This window comes from Convolutriloba macropyga, chromosome 6 (assembly GCF_964194025.1).
Source record: "Convolutriloba macropyga chromosome 6, txConMacr16.3, whole genome shotgun sequence".
NCBI lineage: Eukaryota > Metazoa > Xenacoelomorpha > Acoela > Convolutidae > Convolutriloba > Convolutriloba macropyga.
The window spans coordinates 49,608,060-49,631,249 of NC_134473.1; the positions used below are offsets into that span (position 1 = coordinate 49,608,060).

The 23,190-nt window shown below is 34.0% G+C and overlaps 1 protein-coding gene across 3 annotated transcripts in view; it reads right to left on the minus strand.

Moving 5' to 3' along the window:
* LOC142341729 (filamin-A-like) overlaps positions 1-23,190 on the minus strand; it is a 191,871-nt gene that overhangs the window by 107,787 nt on the left and 60,894 nt on the right. For all 3 annotated transcript variants that reach the window (XM_075392899.1, XM_075392897.1, XM_075392898.1), the window contains exons 10-16: positions 20,710-20,817; positions 19,787-20,210; positions 18,050-18,222; positions 14,562-14,703; positions 9,131-9,286; positions 2,025-2,169; positions 1,477-1,610 (exon numbers count right to left, since the gene is read on the minus strand). In XM_075392899.1, the coding sequence (XP_075249014.1) occupies positions 1,477-1,610; positions 2,025-2,169; positions 9,131-9,286; positions 14,562-14,703; positions 18,050-18,222; positions 19,787-20,210; positions 20,710-20,817 (1,282 nt within the window). The remainder of the gene's footprint in view (positions 1-1,476; positions 1,611-2,024; positions 2,170-9,130; positions 9,287-14,561; positions 14,704-18,049; positions 18,223-19,786; positions 20,211-20,709; positions 20,818-23,190) is intronic.

The following is a 23,190-nucleotide window of genomic DNA, read 5'->3' on the forward strand; positions in this document are numbered from 1 at the left end:
ATTTAACACGAATAAAAACAGATAAATGAACTACTTCTCTCTTGTTGGAGATATCAGACCAAATTAGTTCAAATTATTGCAAAAATGAAATTAATAACAAAAAAGACAAAAACCGAATAATACTCAAATCAAAAATTGTTTATTACCAAAACTGATGCCCAAAGAATATTTGCAGCAAAAAAATCAGTCAAAACGTTCAAACCAAACTCCAGCAAATTTTCACTGCTGCATTATACTAAATTATCTAGAATGTGGAGAAAACGGACGCATGTAAAAGTTAATACAGACTCGTTCTTGATTTTTGAAAATCAAAAATCAAGTTTAAAAAATTAAGTAGAAAAAAAACACGTTTGATTATTTAGCATTCAATGTTTAGAATAACTACAAAGCCAACCTCCTGTAAAGACGATACAAAAAGTGGAATTCAAAAGATACAAAACTGAAATTCGAAACATTAAAACATTTTTTAAAGAGCACTTATGAAAAAAATTGTTACTGAAATTCGAAGACTCAACGCAAAAAAGTAAATCAATTAGTAATAAATGAAACTAAAATCCCTAAAGGTGCAAAAGAAAAAAGTTTTTCGAGTAATTAAAACCCAAATACAAACCAAAATACTGAGAAAAAAAGGACAAAAACTGTCAACATCGGATTTTGATGTGTACAATTTTATGAAAAAAATACCCCACGTTAGGAAAAGACGTTCAATGCATGACAGGAAAGTAGCCATATGCAATGAATTTCGAAATTGAATCCACTGAAAGGTCCTAAACAGAGGAAGTCAATGAAAAAAGCCACCAATTAGTTTGAAAAGTTGCCAAATATGTGCCCATTTTACACTTGAAACGCATTGGTAGACTCTCAAAAACACTGTGGTATACATTTCAGAGGGTTACATAAAAGTTTCCACATAAAACTAAACTTAAAAAACCGCCAATTGGACAAAAAAACCGCTAAAAACAGTTATCTATATGCAGCATTCTGTTAAAAACACTTTCCCAAATCGAAACGTCATTCATTGATTGAAGTGCATGATCAAAAAGCTTCTCTCGCTCAGAAAAAAATTAGTTTGCACGGCAATTTTATTCTCTTTCGCTTTTAGGTCAAAACGCCGTTTGACAAAAAGTTCTTCGCGTAAAAAGAACCTCAAGAGAAGCAATACTCCTCTTAGGAGTCGTAAAAAACCAGGAACACCGCAATATAACTACGCTCAGCTTACAGATTCAAAGCTATAAAAATGCAACTGGGACCACAAAGTGGCAGTTCAGTTTCAATGCTTGGGGATCAATTAATGATGACTAATTACTAAGGCATTAAAGTAATGGGTGCCAATAAACTGAAATTTCTCTCTTTAAAACTGGGTCGGGGGCATTAAACAAAGAAATCGGAGTTCATATAAGACATCGCATAAATTAATGAACATAGAAATTATAATTCTACCGATTTATTTTTGATGTTATGATGAGTTCTACTAACCTGGTCCAGCTTGGGTGGCGTCGAAAGTGAGTGAGAACTTTTTGTTCGGTGTCAACATCACTTGCCCGTCTTTGTCCATGAAAGACTCGTACAATTGAGTGCATTTCACTTTCCTTGGGTTGATCACCTTCACTCTGAAATGTATTTAATAAACCCTTCAATCAATTCATGTGCTCCAATGGAGGTCGATTCTAGATTAGTTATTTCCGGAGCTGAATAAATAGTTCTTTTATAATTAAGTGTGGGAGAACTCTCAATTTCAACTTGCAGTGTAGCACTAGTAACAACTGACGTGCGATGTGACAACATTCTGACACAATCAGATCAGAAACTTTAAATTTTGACAGAAATCACCCAAGTAGGTTCTGCGAAGTAACAAAGTTTCTACTCCACATTGAACCATTTTCATGATGACGTCAGCTGAAATTTCAGACTGTTGTTACATTTTCCCTCCAAAGCAATTTGTCAAAGATTAACATCCAGAAAATGTCGCAATTTCGATACTAGTTACGATCAAAAATAATTGCACTTATAAGGACCATCCGTACCTGTATGGACTGCCTGTGACCTGTTCTCCATCAACTGTGACTGTGACGTCATAGAAACCGACCTCGACAGGTCTGTAGGAGGCAGTGAAGGTGTTGTTGTTCTGCTGGTTTCTCAACACGCTACACTTGGACAGAGAGTTGGGGCCTAGAACATATCATTACAAGCCAATGCTATGTGCGAATAGGAACATTTAAAGATATCGGATTTTACGTACCTAATTGACTTTAATTACCTCTTAAATGCATCTATCCATCCCCATATGGCTTGGATTTTCCTTGCATATTACATTTCAGCGAAAATGTTAATTCTCTTACGTAGTAATAGTTACTCAAAAGCGGTAAAGCGAAATCCAATTTGAAATACTCTCTCCTATATATTAAGACTGCAAAACGGATTCCACATAGTAATCCAAGTAAATTTATTCGCTTCTTATTTCTCCCAATTTGTATATAGCACTGGTCCCTATTGAAATGAGAAAAAGTAACCGACACAATTCGGTCGGACTTTCGATTGAAATCCATCACATCGTCAGCTATAAAGATTTCAGTGCCAATATGAGGCTTTTTGCAGCAGTTGAGAAATTACATGATTGTCAGAGGATTGAGAAAAGAAAATTCATCTAATCGCACTGTTTTGATGTCACTTGAGACCTGACATTAATCGTTTCCAAAACCTAAGTCAAAGCAAATTTTTGGAGCGAAATTAATAACAACTTTTATTAACATGAAGCTGAAAAAACAGCAGATAGTAAACCACGGGCATTGTCAATTAGTTTGTAACATAAAGAAACTCTTGAAAAGATTGAAGATCAATAAAATCAATCAGTCGCAAAAAACACAGAAAGTTATTTGCAATCTTAAACAAGCACAGACAGTAATTTGCAAAAAACGGAAGCGAAGAGTTTACACCCTAGATGTAATAAAGAATTAATGGCTAATTCTTTTCTCGTCTAATCATTTGTTTTTGCAACGTTGCCTAATTGATAAAATATTTATTGTTCCGACCCCACTTGTGGGGGGAGGAACTATATACTCATATGGGTTTTTCTGTACAGACAATTTTGGCCCATCGATAAATATATATATATATATATATATATATATATATATATATATATTCATCGTAGCGAAATGTGAGTGGTATCATTAAAAAGCTGGTCCAGCGTAGAATTCGAAACTAATAAAATCTTTTCGTTTTTTCGAGGTGTTATCGAGGATTGAAATTTTGTGTGAACATGGGATATTTGGCATGATTGTTCACTTTTAGTGTATTTTTTCTTCAAATTAAGATTTTTTTAAATCAAAATATTAACTCAAAATTATATTTCGGGTAACAAATGAAACAATTTGGAGTTCCTAATAGACGAAAGCGGAAAAAAGAATAGTTCCAGTTTCATAGGGAAGTTTTCTATAAAAAAATTGAATTCTATTCAGACCTCTTTTTTTAGAAAACGTTTCAAATTTTTTTTGTTTTCTTGGGTCACCTAGCAACTAGTCTTTTTTCATATCTAGATTCCAATAATGAAAAACCTGATTGACAGTCAAATGAGGCCCAATGAACGAACAATTCAATTTCAAGTAATTGCTCGTGTTTTTTTTGGCTTTGACTCTGAGTTTTCGTAATTTCAAACGAAATTTTAATTTTCTTTATGAGGTTTTACTTAATTTTTGAAGTCCTATGCCATTGTCTCGTTGAATAAAAGTGCAATGGGTTTTGTAAGCATTAAGTGAATCTATCTAGAGCTTTCAGTGGATAGCTAATGGCTGTTAAGTCTTTGAAAATAATTTTTCGAGAAATTTTACAACATTAACCAATCATAAACTTTTTTTGTGAATTGTAAGTAAGTCTCAGTAGACAGGCGCCCTTTTTCTCTACAGCATTAAAAATTTATCTGGTTAGCAGTTTTATCTTCCAACTATTTGTTTTATGACATCAATGCGAAAAATTTTCAAAAAAACTTTTGGATACTTTCTTATTAATGGTTCCTCTTGAAATCTTATCACGTTATCCTGATCTTGATTACTATCATTGGCTTATGATGGATAAAATTTTCAGAGAACAGCTTTTGGTTTAAATGGCTTCGACACCTTCTTCTCCCACTTTTCAACTGAATTTTTGTTTTTTGCCTATATTTGTTGTTGTGTCCATAGTCATAAGACTTTTTTCACGTCTTATTGATTACCTATGCATGAAAAATATCCGTATCCTGAAATTAAGGCATATGCTCCAATTGGGCGTATTTAAAGACTTCTAAGGACCTTTTTTTCTAATATAACTAAAATCAACCTTTTTAGCGGTTTTTTCTACTAACTATTGGTGTTATGACTTCGATGCACGAGTTTTCATATATATTTTTTAAGATTTTGGATCTTTTTCGTAAATTTGCTTTTTTCTTTACACATTATCCTAAAATTGATAGTTGCATTGACTTAAGGATGACGTTCAACAGATCATATATAAATTTCATAGGGAAAAACCTATGGTTTAAATGGCTTCGACCCTTTCTTCTCGCACTTTTCTACTTAATTCTATGATTTTGACAATGTTTCTTGTTGTTTTCATTATCAATGACTTATTATAATGTCATATTGATGACTTATTAATAAAAAACATCCTGTTGTCTCATCCAGGCATAACTTAGCACATTTTATAGCTTCCGTTGAAAGCTATTGAATTTAATGGCGTTGATACTAAGGGTTTTCTCGAAGAATTCGTGGTTTTCATTTTTTTCATTTTTGTTGATCTTTTGGAGTCAAATTATTAAAACAAATTTCAGGGCTGTTGAGAAAATATTTGAAAGTAGAAAAGTTCCTTCCGAGAAAATCAATTTTAATGGCTTCGACATTTTTATCGCTCAATTTTTTTTGAATTTGCTGCTTTTTGCTTTTTCATTCTTTAGGTAGCAAAAGAAAACTCAACGGTACAATTTGCTTGTGTATGAGGATTGATTGAACGATGTTACCCGAAGCAGTCAGTTTACTGCAAGTAGTCTTAAAGTTAATGATATTATACATTTTTAAAAAATTTCAAAGGATTTTTCAGTTTTATTCAGTATTTGTTGTTCTTTTCGTCAACTTGTTATTTAATCTCATCATTGACAATTATAAAAGTTATGCGAGTGATGTGTTTTTGTTTCTTTTCCTCTTCCTTTAGCACAATCGCGTAATAACAGATCCCAATGACTTTCAAATGTTGCTCAATTGAACTTATTTTTTCATTCAGTATAATGTAAGCTGAATTAGTGTAAAAGAATTTGAAGAAAAAGAACATAATCTTCAGATAATAGAAACTGATTTTAATGGCTTCACTAATTTGTGTTTTCGCAATGTTTGTAATTTTTTGTTCGTAATTTTTTGAGTTTTTTTTCATCTTTAGTCCATTCCTATGGCTTAGTCTGAATAGAAACAGGTCTTATTGGCTTCATTAAGAGTTTTTAATAAATTTGTCTAGAATTATTTTGTTAAAAGCTTATTAATTATAAGGCTTTTGAAATTATTTTGTTTTTATTAAATATTGATTGAGTTTTGAGTTTCGCCTCATTATTTCTTCTTTTTGTCGACTTGTTACCTAGTCTCATTAATCCCATCTGATTTGTAGTTAGAGAAAATAAATTTGTGTAGCTAGGATTTTGTCTGATTGTAATTTGACGTTGTTACTAGGAGCCATTAAATTAAAATATTGAGTTTTTGCCGTGAAATTTTGTTTCTTTTTGTTGTTGCTGTTGTTGTTTTCTCTTAGACTTTTAGTGGCAAATCTTGTTGTAGTGAGGCATGGCATTATTTAATTCAATTATCATCTTGGTTGTGTAACAATTTTGTAGAACTCAAGCATCTAATTTTAATGATGTCTTTAAAATGTAAGTCATGTAAGACTTACAAAAATGTAAGTCAAAAGACAGTTAAGTCAAAAATGTAGATGAGCGCGGGTCGGAACATCTCGTTTGTTTAAAATCAGGTTGAGATTTTTTCTTGTTTCTCAATCAAATTAAACTAACTATCGAGCTGTCATCGGAAATTCGAGTTGTTGATTATTTCAAGTGCTGTCTTTTCGTTAATAACTCAGTTTAAAGTAATTTTCATTTCATTTCTACTATATTCAAACAATTCGTATTTTGAAATTTTTAAATTAAACAAAAAAAATTTCTAAATTAACGTAACAAGTTGACGAAATAGGATGAAACTAGTCTTCCAACTTGTTCGTAGTGGTATATCAAAATTGTAGTATTTTATTTTCCTCGCGCAAGATTGACTCTCTAATTTGATTATAGAATCATATTTGAATCAACTTTCCGCAAATGACTTTTCTCTGCTCCTATCTCACAATTGCCACATCTGAACCTATTCGCTAATCATAGACGTATACAACACCTGAGTAACTGGTAGACTTCATTCTTGCATGTATTTTACAGAAATTTAGAAAAAAAATTTTCTACCTATTTACAAAAACTTAATCTTTTTTTCATTATTTGAAGTGAACGCACATTACGGACCCCTAAAGAATTTTAGTTAAACCGGACGTCCTATCAAAATGATGCCACTCGAATTGCGCAAGCACCAAAATTTTTGTGTCCGAAGTAAAGAGGTTGAAATACATTTTTTCGTTCTTTACTCAAGTGACTGCCTTTTTGTTTGCTATGTTTTGATTTGAGCTACTTATTTATTCAATTAAAGAAAATTTTTACTAATTATCTTTCAAATACTTTTACGGTTACTGTTGACTGAAAAGAATAGTCATTCTGCGACCAACGTAGAGTTCAAATTCTGAAGTCACAAGAAACATGGGGAACAAAAATAGATTAAAAAATCAATTAATTTTCTTTCCCGCCACATTGTTTTTCTTTCTTTTTTTGGTCAAAATTATCCAATATTTGGTCAGTTATGCTACAAAAACTATCAAATTTTCAGTTGACATAAAGTAGGTGAATTTGAAAATCAGCATAGGTCCCCGTAAAGTTAAAATTATGTTACACGGTTTCTCTTTCTTTAATTAAAAAATGTTAGAATTTCCTCATCTTAGTTGTCAAATCAGACAGTTTATGACTATAAAGCCCTCATTTGGGCGCAATCGAGAGTGTTCGAGGGGTCAGCGAACAAACCAAATAGATAAAGAGAACTTTTCAGCTTTATTTGTCTCTGATATCTTTTTGTCACGGTAGCTTTCATGTTTATATTGTTTGTCCCAGTTGTTGAATCACATACATCTTCTGGCAAATAGAAAAAGAGGACCTAAATCAAAAGCAATGAGTATTTTGAAAACATTATTCAAGGTTTCGAAGAAAAAGTAAATGAAAAAAGTTTCTTCTGTTTTTCTTTTTGGTATAGTTTTTGATAATCTGTTCAAAAAGTCAGTGAAATTTTCAACTCCAAAGCTCTATAAAGTTCTTCTGCTTGGTTTGAGTGAAAATATACTGAATTTCTTATACTCAGGATTAGCGTTAAATTGTTACTAAGAGGAAGAGAACGAACTAGCAAAAAGTAAATAAATATATTGTTTTTTTGTTTTTTGAAAAATTTTATTTGGAAGGAACTTTTCTCTTTTTTTTCTGTTTCCAAATAAAATTTTGTAATCAAATATAGTTTTATTTTTTAAATTTGTTAACAATTATTCTGGCATTTATATTTCTGATTTATTATATTTTAGTTTATTTTCCTCCCCATCACCCTTTTTCTTTTCCCAATTTTCCTTTCCTTTTCCTGTTTTCATTTGAAATTTTTTGAAGAACTCTTTTTTGCAACTTGCTTTATAACTTTTAGTTTCTTTATAAATAAAAAAAAGTCGTCTGCAGAGTCGTCTGGAGAAAGCGCTAGGACTGCATAAATCTCGACAATAGTCCTTATTGAGCTCAATTAGAGGTTTCAGCTTTCAGTTTTTCAAGAGTTGATGGTGAATACACGATTAGCAGAGAAAAATTTTCGATGACACGAAGGTCTGATAAGGAATCATTTTGGTCTGAACTGGCGCGATGAGAGATCAGTTAGGTCTGGGACAGTTCTGATCAGAAGTCTTTTCTTGGATCTTTTTCGTTTGTACCTCCCACTAGATTATGCTTCCACCAGTTACAGAGTATGCACCATTACATAGTAAATCCTTATGTAAAAATATGGCACGTACCTCTGCAAATAATACACACCCAGTAAGCCGGGGGGCACAAACGGAAAAGATCCTATTTTTTAATTCTGGGACCTCATCCTGGAAAATTTTTTTGAAGAGCTTATTACTATCTTTTGCTGACTCCACAACGACAGTTAAATTTTTAAATAAGTTGCACGTGCTTGATAGCTGCTCTTTTAAAAAAGAAAAACTGCTCAAAATTGTAAACTGTGAACCAAAGTTTTAATGTTACAAATTGGGACTGCAACTTCCAGAATTTTCCATTAATCTACCTATTAATAGGTGAAAATTGCCTGGCGAGTGACAAAACAACACACATGAGCCAAGTAACAATCCACCAGCAGAGTTTTAACAACCCCCAAAGTGTTTTCTAATACTCTTTGGGGGTAGTCATCCAGTAAAATCGGCCTCCCTTGGGAACGTTTGAGACGGGGATGTACTTCGTTTTAAACCGAAGTTAAATTCACGAAGTTCAAGGTTATCATAGTTTGCTAAAGAACTGAGTTTCAAGAACAAAGCAAAAGAACATCAGATTGAACGGGTCAGTCGACAAGAGATCTTGGCATCACTTTTTCGCCAAACTTTTTCGTGGACTTCAACATTGACATTGGTTTTATTGATGTTTTGTTTGAATTCATTATTTACATTGGGTCAAATAAAATAGTACATTAAGAAGATTTCAATGAATCAACAAAAATTAAAGTTGCATTTATTAAAGTTCAAGAATGAGATACATTCTGATTGCTGAGTGTTGTGTCACACATTAAAAATAGTCACTTTGAAATTGAAAAAAATTAAGGTAGAGAAGCTTATGTACGTGGCACGAAATTGTTCGGTATTCAAATTCACTGTAGCACAAATTTTTTGAGCACAATAAAGTTTAAAAATTTGAGTATCAGGATCACATGAAACTTGACTTTCCCCGAAAACTCAAAAACAGAACGAAAAAGACTTAAAAAACAGAACGGAAACTCATTTCGAACTGTCATGTTACCTTCGACTTTGACCTCCACATTGTCAACTTGTTTGTATGCTTTGGATGCGTCTAAAGTAAAAGTACTCTCCAAATCCTCCACCCCTTTCTGAAGTCCCACTCCGTAACATTTGATCAGGGTACCGGCTGAACCCACGTTGAATTCAAATGGTCGACCTAAAATATGATTCCACTTTATTTGAATGAAACAGTGTACTGAGATAAAACTCCAAACAGTTAAGTAAAAGTGGAAGATGTTAACCCAGGTTGAGTTGCCAGGCAGAAACTGGTATGCCCCGACCGTCCCAGACAGAAAGATCTTCTGCTCAGAATTTCGTGCGTTAATGTTGAGACTTTTGTGCGTTCGCCAGACTCTCGTGCGCTCACGAGATTTTGCGTGTTCATTTTCAGTTTTTGGTGCATTTATGAGACTTTCGTGACTTGACAAGATTTTGTGCGTTTATGTTCACACTTTCGTGCGTTCACCAGATTATGTGTTCTCATGTTCAGACTTTCGTGCATTTACAATACTTTCGTGAATTGACAAGATTTTGTGCATTTATGTTCAGACTTTTGTGCGTTCATGTTCAGACTTTTGTGTGTTCACCAGACTTTCGTGCGTTCACGAGACTTTCGTGACTGGACAAGATTTTGTGCGTTTATGTTCAGACTTTCGTGCATTCAAAGTCAGACAAACTGCAATAACACATAACGTATTTACTTAAAATTAGCATATTTTATTCACTTCGCTTATACATCCTCAAAATAATTAACTGGTTAGTAGAGTTTTGAAAACTTTTGCACTCAATATTTTGCTATTTTTTTAAACTGAAGTGAGTTTGGCTTTCAGCATTAAACGCTGCCACCTGAGTGAGTATTCTGGAGTAAGAACGCTATAAGTGATCTGATGGATGTTATTTTTTTAACAAGACGGAAAAAAATAGTGCGTTCAAATCCGGACATATGTGCGTTCATGTTCAGACTTTCGAACGTTTTTCAATGTTTCCAGACTATGTAGTTTTGAACTCACGACGCCCCCTTCGCGCGTTCATCCTCGGTCTGAACGATCTTCCGTCTGAGACCTCAACTTGGGAATCCAAAATAAGAAGACAACCGGTATTTTCAAGTATAATTTACAGTCAGTTATATAAAAAAAATGAAAAAAAAACATTAAACTTTCATTCAATTTCAAATCGCAAAGGAAAATTTATTTTAGAATCGTTTCAACACAAGCAAAAAAGTTGCGCTTGCTTGAAAAACATAGCAAAGGTGTTTTAAGAACTCAAAATAAGTTCTGATCTTTTACCAAAATAGCAGCCAAAACAAAGGTGTATTAGTAGGCGTCCACTAATCGTAAAATGCAAAGAACTTATCGGCAGTGTATAAACACTTTAGGTGAGGAAATTTTAAATTAAACCGTTTTAAAAAAATGGCCTTAAAAGATGTGTGGTGTCATTAGGCCACAGAAAGGCGATAATGGTTACAACTTTAGAGACTGTCAAATTAAATGTTACTCAAGAGCATTAGTTGAATTTAAATTTAAGCAAAATTAAGTTTGGGAGCTAAGTATAACAGTTCAACCATGCCATCGCAACAAAACTGAAAACTTACTTTCATAAAATGAGAAAGAAAAATTACTCAAAGTAATTCGTATCCAACAAAGGTCTCATTCAAAAATATTCCAAATAAACTACTAGATTTTTTTTCACAGAATTGTGGATCCACATTAGCAAATTGTGTAATTAAGATAAGCTTTCCTATTAGAAATAATTAGTGAGCCAAATCATGACCTGAAGGTAATGAAATCAATAACTCCTGTGTACACTATTATTTACATCAAGAAAAAGTGAATATCTGTTTGTCCTGCTGGTTGTAAAATTTTATGAAGTGAAAGCTGTCATTAGTGAAAACCCTGCTGGATTAACAACCCACGTTTTTTTTTTACAAAATTATGTTTTTGGGACTGTGAACCCATCGATTGGTTTAACATTAATCATAATGATACACCTGCTTCAATGAAAGACGGAAACATGATTTCCACTGAAAAATATTTTCTGTGGCCACATTTTTTTGAGCCAGCGGAAACAAATAAAAAATCTGGGCAGTCAAGCAAATTCATCTGAAATTTTGTGAGCCAATTTTTGAAAGATGATACCAAAATAACCTAGATTTAAAGAAAAATTCAAAACAATGGTGTTGAGTGTTCTCATAATTTGTTTCTGAAAAATTTAGATTTTGTTAAAAAAACTCGAAAGTATTTGAAACATCATCCATAATCCTACTTTTTTACAGCTTAAACCTTCTCTAGCTATTTTTGTGTAGTTAAAAATTTAGTTGCTCGCATTTTTGGAGATTTTGAGGACAACCTTGATAATCCTTCATAAAATTTTGAATTTTTTTGTAAAAATATACCTGTCTGAAAGTTTTTCTTTTTTTAGTATCTTTAAACCAGACACTGAGAAAATGATTTTTCACCAAGAAATTTGGTAAGAATTTTTCACCAATAACCTATTTTTTAAGTTTTCTCACACTGTTCTTACCCATTTATTTTTTACGTTTCTCTTGATTTATTTAATTCAGATTTGTCTGTTCATGTTGATACCTACAAGTAGGAAAAAGATGATTCAACTTTACGTTCAATGGAATGGACTCGCTTTTTTTTAATTATGATAATCTTTGTTCATTGCCTAATTCTGAACTGGTTGATCAGATACGACACAGTAGTTTATTCCATTTTTTACTGCTCTTCAAAAACAGCTGAAATCCTTCTTTTGTATCGATTTTTTTTGATATTATTATAGCTGCGAAGCTGAAAACTGAGCAGAGCTATATTGCAGTGCTCTTGGTTTTTACGACTCGAAGAGGAGTGTAGGTTTTCTTAAGGTTTTTTTTACCGGAAGTGCTACTCGTTCAGACAATGTTTTGACCCAAAAAGAGAAAGTCAGTAAAATTGCCGTGTGGGCTAATTATTTCTGGGCGAGAGAAGTTCTTTGATCATGCGCTACGTTTAGTGAATGACTTTTTGAATTTGAAAAGTGGTTTTTGACTGAATGGCACATATAGATAACCGTTTTTAGCCGTATTTTGTCTAAGTGGCCCAGTTTTTATTGCATATAATTTGCTTTTCTTTGTAGAAACAATTTTTATTCGATGCTACATTGAAATGTAAACATCGGACAATGATACCGCACTGTTTTTCAGAGTCCAAAAATGGGTTCGAAGTTCAAAATTGGCACCTATTTCTTGATTCTTGAGTTTTTAGTTAATTTTTAGCTTTTTTTTTAGTAATTTCTTCATTTTTGGATCTTTCAGCCGTCTTTTTGTCAAAAATCAGTCGATATAGCAACTTCCCTTTGATAATTCATATACTCAACGCCTCTTTCTACCTCTATATAAATTTTTTTTAATAAAGTTGTACATGTGCTAATCCAATTTTGTTTTTTTTTCTAATTTTTCTCAATTTTTTGTTTCTGTTTTTGTTTTAATTACTAGAAGTATCCTTTGTGCAACATGAGGGACTTTAATTTCTTTCAATAAAATTACAATCATTTTTCGGCGTTAAGTTTTTGAAAAACAGTTTTTTCATAAATGCAGTCTCAAAAATTTATTGAACATTTCGTTGTAAAATGATTCATTGTTTCGTATGTTTGAATTCTACTTTTCTTTTTTGTTTTTTCAGGAGGATGGATCTTTGTTTCCTTCAAAAATAAAGAATTAGTCCTTCTGTTATGGTGATCCTTTCATTGTGTCCGTATTCTTCACATTCTAATTTGTAGCATTCTAGCTTTGTCCTGGCACCTACATTTATGTTCGTCATTTTGATTATTTTCAGTAGTTAAAAATTGAATGATTTCAAATTTTTCTTAGATTTTCGTCTTTTCTTTGGTTTCCAATTGGATTCATACAACATGAGTCAGTACTGAGAGTTTGCTAGAAAACTTTTTCCATTAATCCGCTGAATACTATTTATTGCGATTTTCTTCAGGTCTTGGTGTTGTTTTTAAACAATTTTTTGCCTTTGATTATTATTTTGTCGCTTATGGCTTTTCTATGATTAATTTGATTTTTGAATTGGTATGGTATCATCTCTACAATATATACATCAAGGAGGAAGTATGTGTTGTTTTTGCCTTAACTACAGTGATTGGAAATCTAATTGCGGTGGTTTTCTGATTCTTAAATTTTAGTATTTATTTTTGAAAATTTAACCTAAGAAAAAGTTTCTAAGATTATTATCTGTCTTTCGCTTTCGCAATCTTTTTGAGATTAGAATCATGAATTATTTGAGGGCCATTGATAGCCCGGTTAGCTTTTTCAGCCTATCGGTATTTTGACTATATTAATTACATTTTCAATAATATAAAATTTTGCTGCATTTTGATTCTATTGGCGAGTCGTTTAAGTTTCACCAATTTTTAGATCATACCTGGAGATATAATGAGTTAATGGTTTAAAAGAAAAGGTAATGGCTTCAGCTGCAATTATGGTTTCTTTGTTTGATGCTTTGAGTCGCTTCCGAAATTCCTCCGGCTATTTTTTTCTATCGTCGTCTGAAGCCCTTTTTTTTCGTTTTACATTTGTTCACACCTGAAAGCTGAAAAGTCAAATTTTCTGAATGACTTCTTCCTCATACTAACTGCTTTTGCGCGCGTGACGTCATTTCCCACTCTCTCTAGCAAAAGTTGATCATAAGTGGCTAACCTCATTCATTAAAATGACTTGAGCACTTTAAAATTTAAATTTATTTTGAATTAGTTCAATGTCAAAGGAACTCCTCTGTGTAATAATGGTCCCCAAGGAAAAGACTTCTGCGGAATGAATTTTAACAAGCTTTATTAATTTATCGCTTAATTTTGTTACATAGCTTTTTGAGTGGCGTCGATAACTTTTTCAACTTATATCTGTATCTGTTTCTATCTCTATCATACGGCACGCAAGTCTATTATTTCGCAGCTATTCCGGCAATCTGCCGGCTATGTTTAAAATTCAGTGTGTTCTAATTTTCTGCAGAAATTAATAAAATAATGTTGTCAAACAGACCCCAACACCATTTTGTTTTCATCACTCTTAAGTACACGGGTTTGAAAGTAACTGTTTCTTTAAAAAAAAACCCTTTTTGTAGGCTTTCCTGATTCCAATTTGAACGACATTCTTTTTCTGTCATGGATTTTTATCCAGGAACGATTGATCCGCAAACTTTACTAACCCCAAAACCACTACAAACGTTTCAAACTGTCAGATTCAAAATTTGTGTCTCAAACGTTCAACATCTCACGTTAGCGTTGTTGTTATATTATAGCGCTTGTCATTGGGGAAAAGACTGAAATAAAAGTTTTCTCAAAAGATATGGAAGTTGGAAGTTTGCTCACAAGATATGGACGCTCGGCGGGTGCGGGTGAGGGGGAGGGGGTACGTAAAAAGATCAAATATTCAAAACCAATTTCCGACTGACCATTGATAAGTGCATTGTGCAGGTATACATATGCGAGATGAGGCCCTGGACTGGCTGTCTTGTATGCCCCCACGTATTGTCCCTGGAGACTTCCACTCTTGAGGGGCACTTTGTGTTGTGTCACATTGTGGACTATATTCACCTGAAAATCTCACTCTGACCAACAAACAGTTATAACTTTGAATGAACCTATTCTTTTTCATTTCCTTGTTCTAGTTCCTAGTGCTGCTTATGAACTTTAACTATACCCAGGTTGAGGTCCAAACCCAAATTTTCATCTGATCAGACTTTCCAGACCGAAATTGTCTCTGATGAGACTTTCCAGACGGAAATTAACCCTGATCGGAATTTCCAGACCCAAGTTACCTCTGATCAGACTTTCCAGACACATATAGTCTCTGATCAGACCGAAGGCGTTCTGATCAGACCATCTTCAGACTATGATCAGACCCAATTGCGCTCGAACCGTTTATGATCAGACTCAAGTGAGCTCGAATGCGCTTCCAATCAGACCCAATTGCGCTCGAACCGTTTATGATCAGACTCAAGTGCGCTCGAATACGCCTATGATCAGACTTTTCCGACCAAATTGATCTCTGACCAGACCAATTCCAGACCATGGTCCAGACTGTGGTGCGCTCGAACTTCCGTCCAGACCCTGTAATTTCGGTGTGGGAACACACGGGTGTGCGCTCGATTGGGTCTGATCATAAAGCAATTCGGGTCTGCACGTCAGCCTGGGTAATAATTAATTTACATATGTGCATGGTTTTTGTATCCATTAATACAGCATTATTATGCTATGAGCAAAACTGGTCTTTAATAATGAATTTTAGGTGAAAAAAATACAAAAAAACTGCCGTTTGCCACGTTAACATCCAATGGTAATGGCTATTACTTAAACTGTTCAATAATGGTGGTATCATAGGACAACTGACGTTCTGTTTAGTATCAGCGAACAGATTTATACGTCAAACAGCTGTAAAAACGCATGAAAAAAAAAACAGAAAACACGCACCTGTAAATTAAGCAAATTAGAGTATTTCTTTTGACACTTGTTGTGCACATTCAAGTCAAGCGCAGGAAAACTTGACTCAAGTCCTTGAGTAAGTTGAAAACGGTAACCCGCAAATATGTAATCATCGAAAAAGCTGTAGCAAAAACCTTTACTGAATATAACCCTTTGACTAAAGAACTTGTTCCCGTATATATAGAACAAGTAATTGGTGACCCCGATGCAAACAGAATCTTCTTTTACGGCCCTAAATGTCGGACTTGAGCCTCCCCACAGTTCTACATTCTGTGCTGGACACAAGACAAAGGCATCACCCAACAACTGTCACAGCAGGGACGTGATGCCCATAGACTGTGCAACGCACAAAACTCAGAACAGAAAAAACCAAAAGATTAAAGACAGAGGCCCTAAAAACAATGACAATCTTTGGGGACAAATTATTGGGTTACAGGAGTTACCCCGAAGGACGATTTTTGGGGTGTCAGACTTTACATCTCGATGATTTTTTTCTACTACGGGTCCACTGTCGTTGATCACTCGAGGTTTCAGACGTCACCTCGAGAGGTCCTGTTCCCAAAAATCAGTATTTTTCTACAGGTCAAAAAAGACAAAAAGAGAAAAAACCTAAAATTTCACCTCTTTTTATCTAAATTTGACTGCTTTTAGAAAAAAATCCTGAGACTTATACTTCTCAAAATAATTTAATGCAATGGCAACTTCTTAGTGCAAAAAATGTTTCCTAAAACCGAAAATCGACCAAAAAACGTTGTCGAAAACAGAAATTCAAAAAAGGTTTTTAAAATTCATGGCTCGAAATTCCCATAGAATCCATTTTTCAGAGTTCAGCCCCATTTTTGAACTAGTAGCCAGTTAGCCAAAAAGGTCATTAATCGGATAAATTGAATTAGTTTTTCAGAAAAAAAAATCGACGAACAAAAATTTTTTGAAAACAGAAATTCAAAAAATGTTCTTCAAACTCTTGACCTGATATTCTTTTAGAATCTTATTTTAATAGATCAACATCTCGTTTGAACTATTTGCAAGTGATTTAAAAAGGTTATGAATTCGATAAATTCAATTAGCTATTCAGAAACGAAAATTGAAGAAACAAAAAAAAACGTTTTTGAAAACAGAATACCCAAAAACTTTCTTCAAATTCACGGCCTGATATTCATACAGATTTTATTATTAATAGTTCAACCTCACTTTGAACTAGTTGTTAGTGAATCAAAAGATTCATTACTTGGATAACATGATTTTCTTTTTGTAAAACGAAAATTGACGAAAAATCGTTTTTGACCAGATATAATAAAAAAAGGTTTTTGTAAACCGTCGGATTCAGATTATTATCATCGGACGAAATAATTATATTCCAAACCAGCTCTGAAGTATTTTGTGGTGTTTTTTTAAAGAAAAAAGTCTAGCTGAAATAACTTCATTTGTCAAAAATAACTGAAAAAAGCTTGCCATCGCCGCCAAAACACAAAAAAAGAGCAAAATTTATTTTTTGCCAAATTTTTTTCGCAGGTGTCCTCGAAGTCGTTTGACCCTTTGGGTTCAGACTTCATCATACTGAGAGAAAAAAATTGAAGAAAGATAAACAGTTTCAGAATTTACCGATATTTTTTCATCCTTTACTGATTTTTTTCATCATCGAAACGGACTCCTTTTCACCAAGAGTTCTCAGACGTCTTCTCAATCGATTCTTTGAAAAAACAAGTCTTAAATGAAAAAAACCCGTCTCATGTCATGGTTTTGGAGGGCACTAGAAGCACCACCACATCACTCAGATTGACAAAGAATTGGAGAAAAGAAAAACTTTCAGAAAAGATAAGAGTTACAATTTCTACAAAGTCTTCAAGCTTCTTGTTGCCTATAAAAATTTTTCGTCCTTTTGTGTTCTTCTCGTAGCCCTTGTTGCCTACAAGCTCTTAGGTTTTTAGCCCACACAAAAATTTGCTTCTTATAAATTTACGGAAAGTTCTGTCAGATTTTAATCGCTTAGGTTGTACGGTTATGGTTAGGGAAGAAATGGAATATTTCTGGTATTTTTTAGGTCTGGTGGTAGGTCATTAGCTTTTGTTTGACAAGATTTGGCAGGTTTTAAAGTTTTACAAGAAAAAGGAGTATAATGTATCAATTACTTGAGTCCTGGTCTAATATTGGTTCAACTGCATAATTGTAGCAAGGCACAAATTTCCTGTCAACCAAAGTAGCCAGACAAACACAAAAATATTTTGGATTTGACAAGTCATCAAGAAGCTTGACAAGCCGAGTCAAGTGATGCCTTGAAGCCATTTGCAAATAAACTACGTTCAAACATAACCGTCATACAGACTACAAGTTCAGAAACGGATGTTGCAAATGCTGACGCTGAAGGAAGTTTCATTTCAGTTCATGCGTTCAGACAATGAAGAAAAAACTAAGCGGCAATATCTTTTTCATTTCCGGATTGCTTGTTGAATAAACTGACCTCTGGTTCACCTGGGCCGGCTTCTCTGAGGTCGATTGTAATGCTGACAGTCTGGCCCACATTAACGTCCTTCACCCCGCCCACCTGCACTTTGTTGGGGTTAAACACAGTGTGGAGAAGGGGACTGTTGGTCACGTGTTCTCCGTTATATGTCGCCGAAATGTTGTAATGACCTAGTGATAATCACTAACTTTTGTTTTCTAGTGCATATCTGATGCATATAAGTTATCTGACGCAAATTTGCAAAATGATAATAAATATTTTTTCAATTAGTCCAAATTTTTAAAGGATCTCTATTTTATTCTCCGAAAAATATTTTTCCAGGTCGAGGTTTCAGACCCAAGCGACCTCTGATCAGAACATTTTCCAGGTTTTTCCCTCTGATCGGACCCTTAATTGTGCGACCATTGTCTAGAATACTGTGTAACCATAACCCCAAGTGCACCATGATGTGCAACCACTTATTTTGGGTCGCACTTTACCCCATGCGTGACTCGAGTTATTTTAATCACAGGTCGCTTGAGGCTATAATTTCAAACTAAGGAACACTTTAGTCATTTTCTTTGCCACGATTTGACCAACGTCGTATCACATTTTAGCATACAGCCTTGTTTACTACTCATGTTGGAGCTGAGCTTAAGGAATAACAAGCTTGCATAGGCGGGGAAAATAGAAACAAAACACTTTCTGTTGTCTTAGTCATTTAATAGTTATAGTTATAGTTCTAGTTCTAGTTACAGTTTGTCACGTGAGAAAAAAGAGAAAAGGGGGAAATAACAAAAAGCAACACACAGAACTCAACGTAGTAGCCGCAGAAAACGGCTGAAAGTATAACTCAGCAAAATATTGCAAAAACAAATTGTCTTGAGCAGTAAATAACGTGTTACTGTGTCTTGAACTAGAAATATTCCTGAGCAGTAAATTGTTACTGTGTCTTGTATGCAAAATATTATTCTTGAGCAGTAAATTCTGTTACTGTGTCTTGCATCAACGAATTATTGGAGCTGAAATTCAACTGTTACAACCCCAACTTCTGGTATTCTCAACTTGTGAGTACAAATAGCAAAAGCCAACTTAAGTTTAAATTTAAATATTTTTGCACAAACAGGTCTTGGACATATATCTTTGTCTTCGATTTGTTTTTTCTATCGGATTGAACTGGTATACATAAAGAGATCCCGTATTGTGTGATCTGTAGCAATCCAGTTCGAATTGATAGTTGAAAAAACTAAGATTAGCCAATAATTACGAACATAATAGTTAATGCAACGGTAAGTACAGCAGAGCGGATATACAGTTACAAAAGCGAACTGCATAAACGAAGTATCCGGACAGATTTTGTAACCACTCAGAACGAACTGGGCGGTGTAAAACTTTCTTTGTGAAACACAAGGAGAGCAGCCGTTACAACTCAAATCTTAGGTGATTTGTTAGTATTTTGGATTCCACTCATCGAGAATGAGAAAATTTTTATCGGATTATTTTAATTGACTGTTACTGTTTAATTTCAATTCAGTACAAATCGCACAACTAGAGCTGATTTTAAAAGCATATCGAGAACTTCAATGCGAAGAATTGCGGTGAATTTAGCGATGAGATTTTTTGTTCACCGCAATTCTTTCAAATAATATAGGGCTTGGCCAAACTTCAAATCAAATTCTCATAATGCAACACAGTCAACACTCAAGAACCCCAATCGTTCTATCAATTGGCACATTTGCAAATTCTTAAACTCACCTAAAATTTTCGGGGTGAATGTGTACTTCTGTAAAGTGGGATTTCCAGACACAAGCTGGCAATTCATAGGTTTGTTATCCGGACCCACACATTTAAATGTCACCAAATCACCCACGTCAATTCCACAATCAACAACATACTCCGCTTTTGTATTCACAACAGTAGCAGGTTCGTTCTGCTGTAGCAAAATGTTATCCTTCGTGGGCAAAACGAAAAATTCGAATGGACTCCCTCTCGCGGGTGAATTTCTAATCGAGCATGTTAAGAAATGGGATCCCGTCTCGCTGGGGTTGTATGTTAGAACAGCGCGGTTTGCGCTCTGTTTTGTGACCTGAACTTGTCCTCTGTTGCCACTTGGAGCCTCAACAGAGGTTGAAATGTCTTTCTGGTCAGTCCGAGCCGGGAGGGTCAAATTGAACTTCAACTAAAAAGACACCAAAAAAATCTTTGAAATCTTAAGCAAAAAATTCGTAATTTAATCAACGTTTTGAACTGGCTGGTTTCTTTAGTGGAGATCAGACTTTCTGAGGTAGAGTTTCGAATTTCTAAGTGTGCTTATTAGTTCCAGAAAGATATAGTTCATACCAAATTTCCGACTCATTAGCGGCTACTCTGCAAGTTTGCAGATACTCATTCGCAATCTTTTTTGCTGACCTTATATCAGTCCAGTATAATATACAACTTCCATGTAATATCATTATGTAGCAGCTTCGGAAACGTACGTGCTTTTGGTGTTCGCTAATGAAACAATGCGCGCAAAGGACAGGTCGAACTTTTAACAAAAGAGAAAAAGAGAAAAATTTTCTCAAATAAAAATTGGTGAATCTGGAGGTCAAACAATGTTTTGTAATACACCACGAATTCTGAACGTCTCATGGTCAGGTTTTAGTTTGATATAGGGATCATTTTGGTGTACGTCTTACCAAATTGTCGATGAATACGGCAGGACAATTTCCCTTGGGTGACCTGTTGGCTGTTTTTGTGTCTAACTGCAAAGTGGCCGAGTTCAACTGACTTGCATATAGCTCGCCCTAAAAAAGAAAAGACATTTTTGTGGTAATTTTTTTTCACCCCGATTATTGTGACCTCCATTTTTTTTACATCAAATCTTTTCACTCCTTTCTCATTTAATCCCAAAAACGTTTCAGCATAAAACCCTACACCCAAAGCTCACGATTTTTGAAAACTAACTGTGCCAACTACATAAGGAATTGAGACCGGGTGAAAAGATAGGGGGTGAACATGGTAGGAGTGAAAAAGTGGCCACCCTTTCACATACAATGATATGACGCAGTGATAAAGAACAATTGAAGTAAAGCAGTCTTCTATTGATTTCGAATGATAAGAAGTCAATTGCTTTCAAGGGATGTTTGCTCTGTTTTAAATAATTTTGAAAGATTTTATTTTCATAAATGGTACTTTTCTCACTTGTTTTTGTTGGTTAATTTATTCGCACTTGATTTATTGCCTGTTTTACTATTTTTTTAAAATTTTATCTTACTATTCGCTTTTGAAAATATGCCCTTTTTCCATTATAACTTGACTCAGTTGCATTGTTCGAATTTGATATTTCTTCAAGGCTAGTGAGCTAATGAGATACGCGTCTGTTCAATAATCCTCATTGAGTGAAGCCGTTATAGGCAACTTGATGGCGGTTTTGTCATCGAAATTCTTTTAAATTTTACATATACTTCCAAAACTTCCAGTGCATGGGAGCTCACCGAACGCAGAAGTGGATGGGAAACAAAAATCAGTAATGAAAGTCTCCCATTTCTCTTTGTTTTTTTTTGCAATTTCCCTCCACATTTAACAATATGTTTTTTTTAAATTTTAGCAGCTCTAATAAAAATTGGCAGCTCGTCTCTTTGAATAAAAAAGTTAGGATCGCCTGCTCCCTCTAAATATTAGTCGGTTTCATCCACTTTGAAAAGGGTGGCCAGTCGATAACAGATAACAAATAATTCGTACTAATCAGTATTCTAAAAATTTTGTTCATAAAATATTCTTAAAAAAGCTTAATAACATAAAGATTTCAAAAACAACAATCCTGATGCAAGGAAGAAAACTTTTTATTCGAAGACCAGTAGAAAAAAGCAGAAAATTGTTGCGGTATAAATCTCCCAGATTTTCCCTAAACATATCATTAGGAGTTATGTCTATTAAACTGAAGATCTTAACCAAAGTCTCAGAGTGGTTATATGTTCCATAAATGTTACATCAAATCGCTGTTCAAAGATATTACAGCTTTCCAATGGAATTTGATTCCAAATTTTGATCTTTTTAGCTTCTTTTATGTTGATGATGCATCAATTCAAGAAGGCCAAAGCCAATATTACAAAACTTGAAACTCTTCCCGCCAAAAAAGTGGAAACTTGACTTCGTCCAAATAACACGTGTAAAACAGTAACTCTCCGATAAAAGAGACTGAACTTAACATTATCTTACTGAATTTACATTACTAGAAACGTGTTCTCTACACATAGAGTACATAGTTTTTTGGTGATTTTTCTGTGCGATTTTTTTTGCAATCCTTCTGATAAACATATTTTTCTTGCTCACAAGCATCCCCCTTTTTCCGCCCGCTCTATTGAATATAATTTGAGTTTTTTTTATGACAATTTGGTGGTGGAATTCTAATTTACACAGTTACCGGAATTCTAAAAGATTTACTTGTTGGCGGAATTCTGTCTTGTTGGTGTTCTATGACAATGGGTATTCTATGACAATGGGTATTCTATGACAATGGATGTTCTTGTTCTTTGACGACATTTTTTTTAATATACCGAAAAAAAATCAAAATCTGTGACATTTTTTTTTGGAAAATATAGGTTTCAGTAGTCACCTAGAGAAGGCCACGACATTTGTTTTTGGTTTCAGACGTTACCGCAGATGATCGCCTAGGTCTCAAACGTTACCTAAGAAGTCCCGTTCCCCCTTAAAAAAAGATTGATTCAAAAATTGGTATTTTTCTCACCATAGCTTGAGCAAAGAAGCAACTCTTAGTTTTCTGAAAGTTCTGGCAATATTTCAAACTTTTGGACAAAAAATTACTGATACTTTTGCAACTTTTCGATAAAAAAGAGTTGATAACAGTTAAAACTCAGGCGCATCAAAACAAAAATCGAGTGTCGTTTTATCTTGTTAGAAAAGGACATGCTTGCTAACAAAAAAGCTGCAAAAAGGTTTTGATAGGAAAGTTTTACATTTTCAGAATCAGATATTAAAGTTTGTTGGAATCTTTTTCAACTTTTCGCCTTTTCTTTCTTGATAAATGGCTGCACTTTTATTGAAAAGCTCTTTGCTAGTTTAAAACAGCAGCAACAAATTCATTAAGCAAAACAAAAAAGTTTTTGCTGCTTTTGCTAAGTAATTGAAAAGTGAAAGCTACATAAGCCAGAATATTT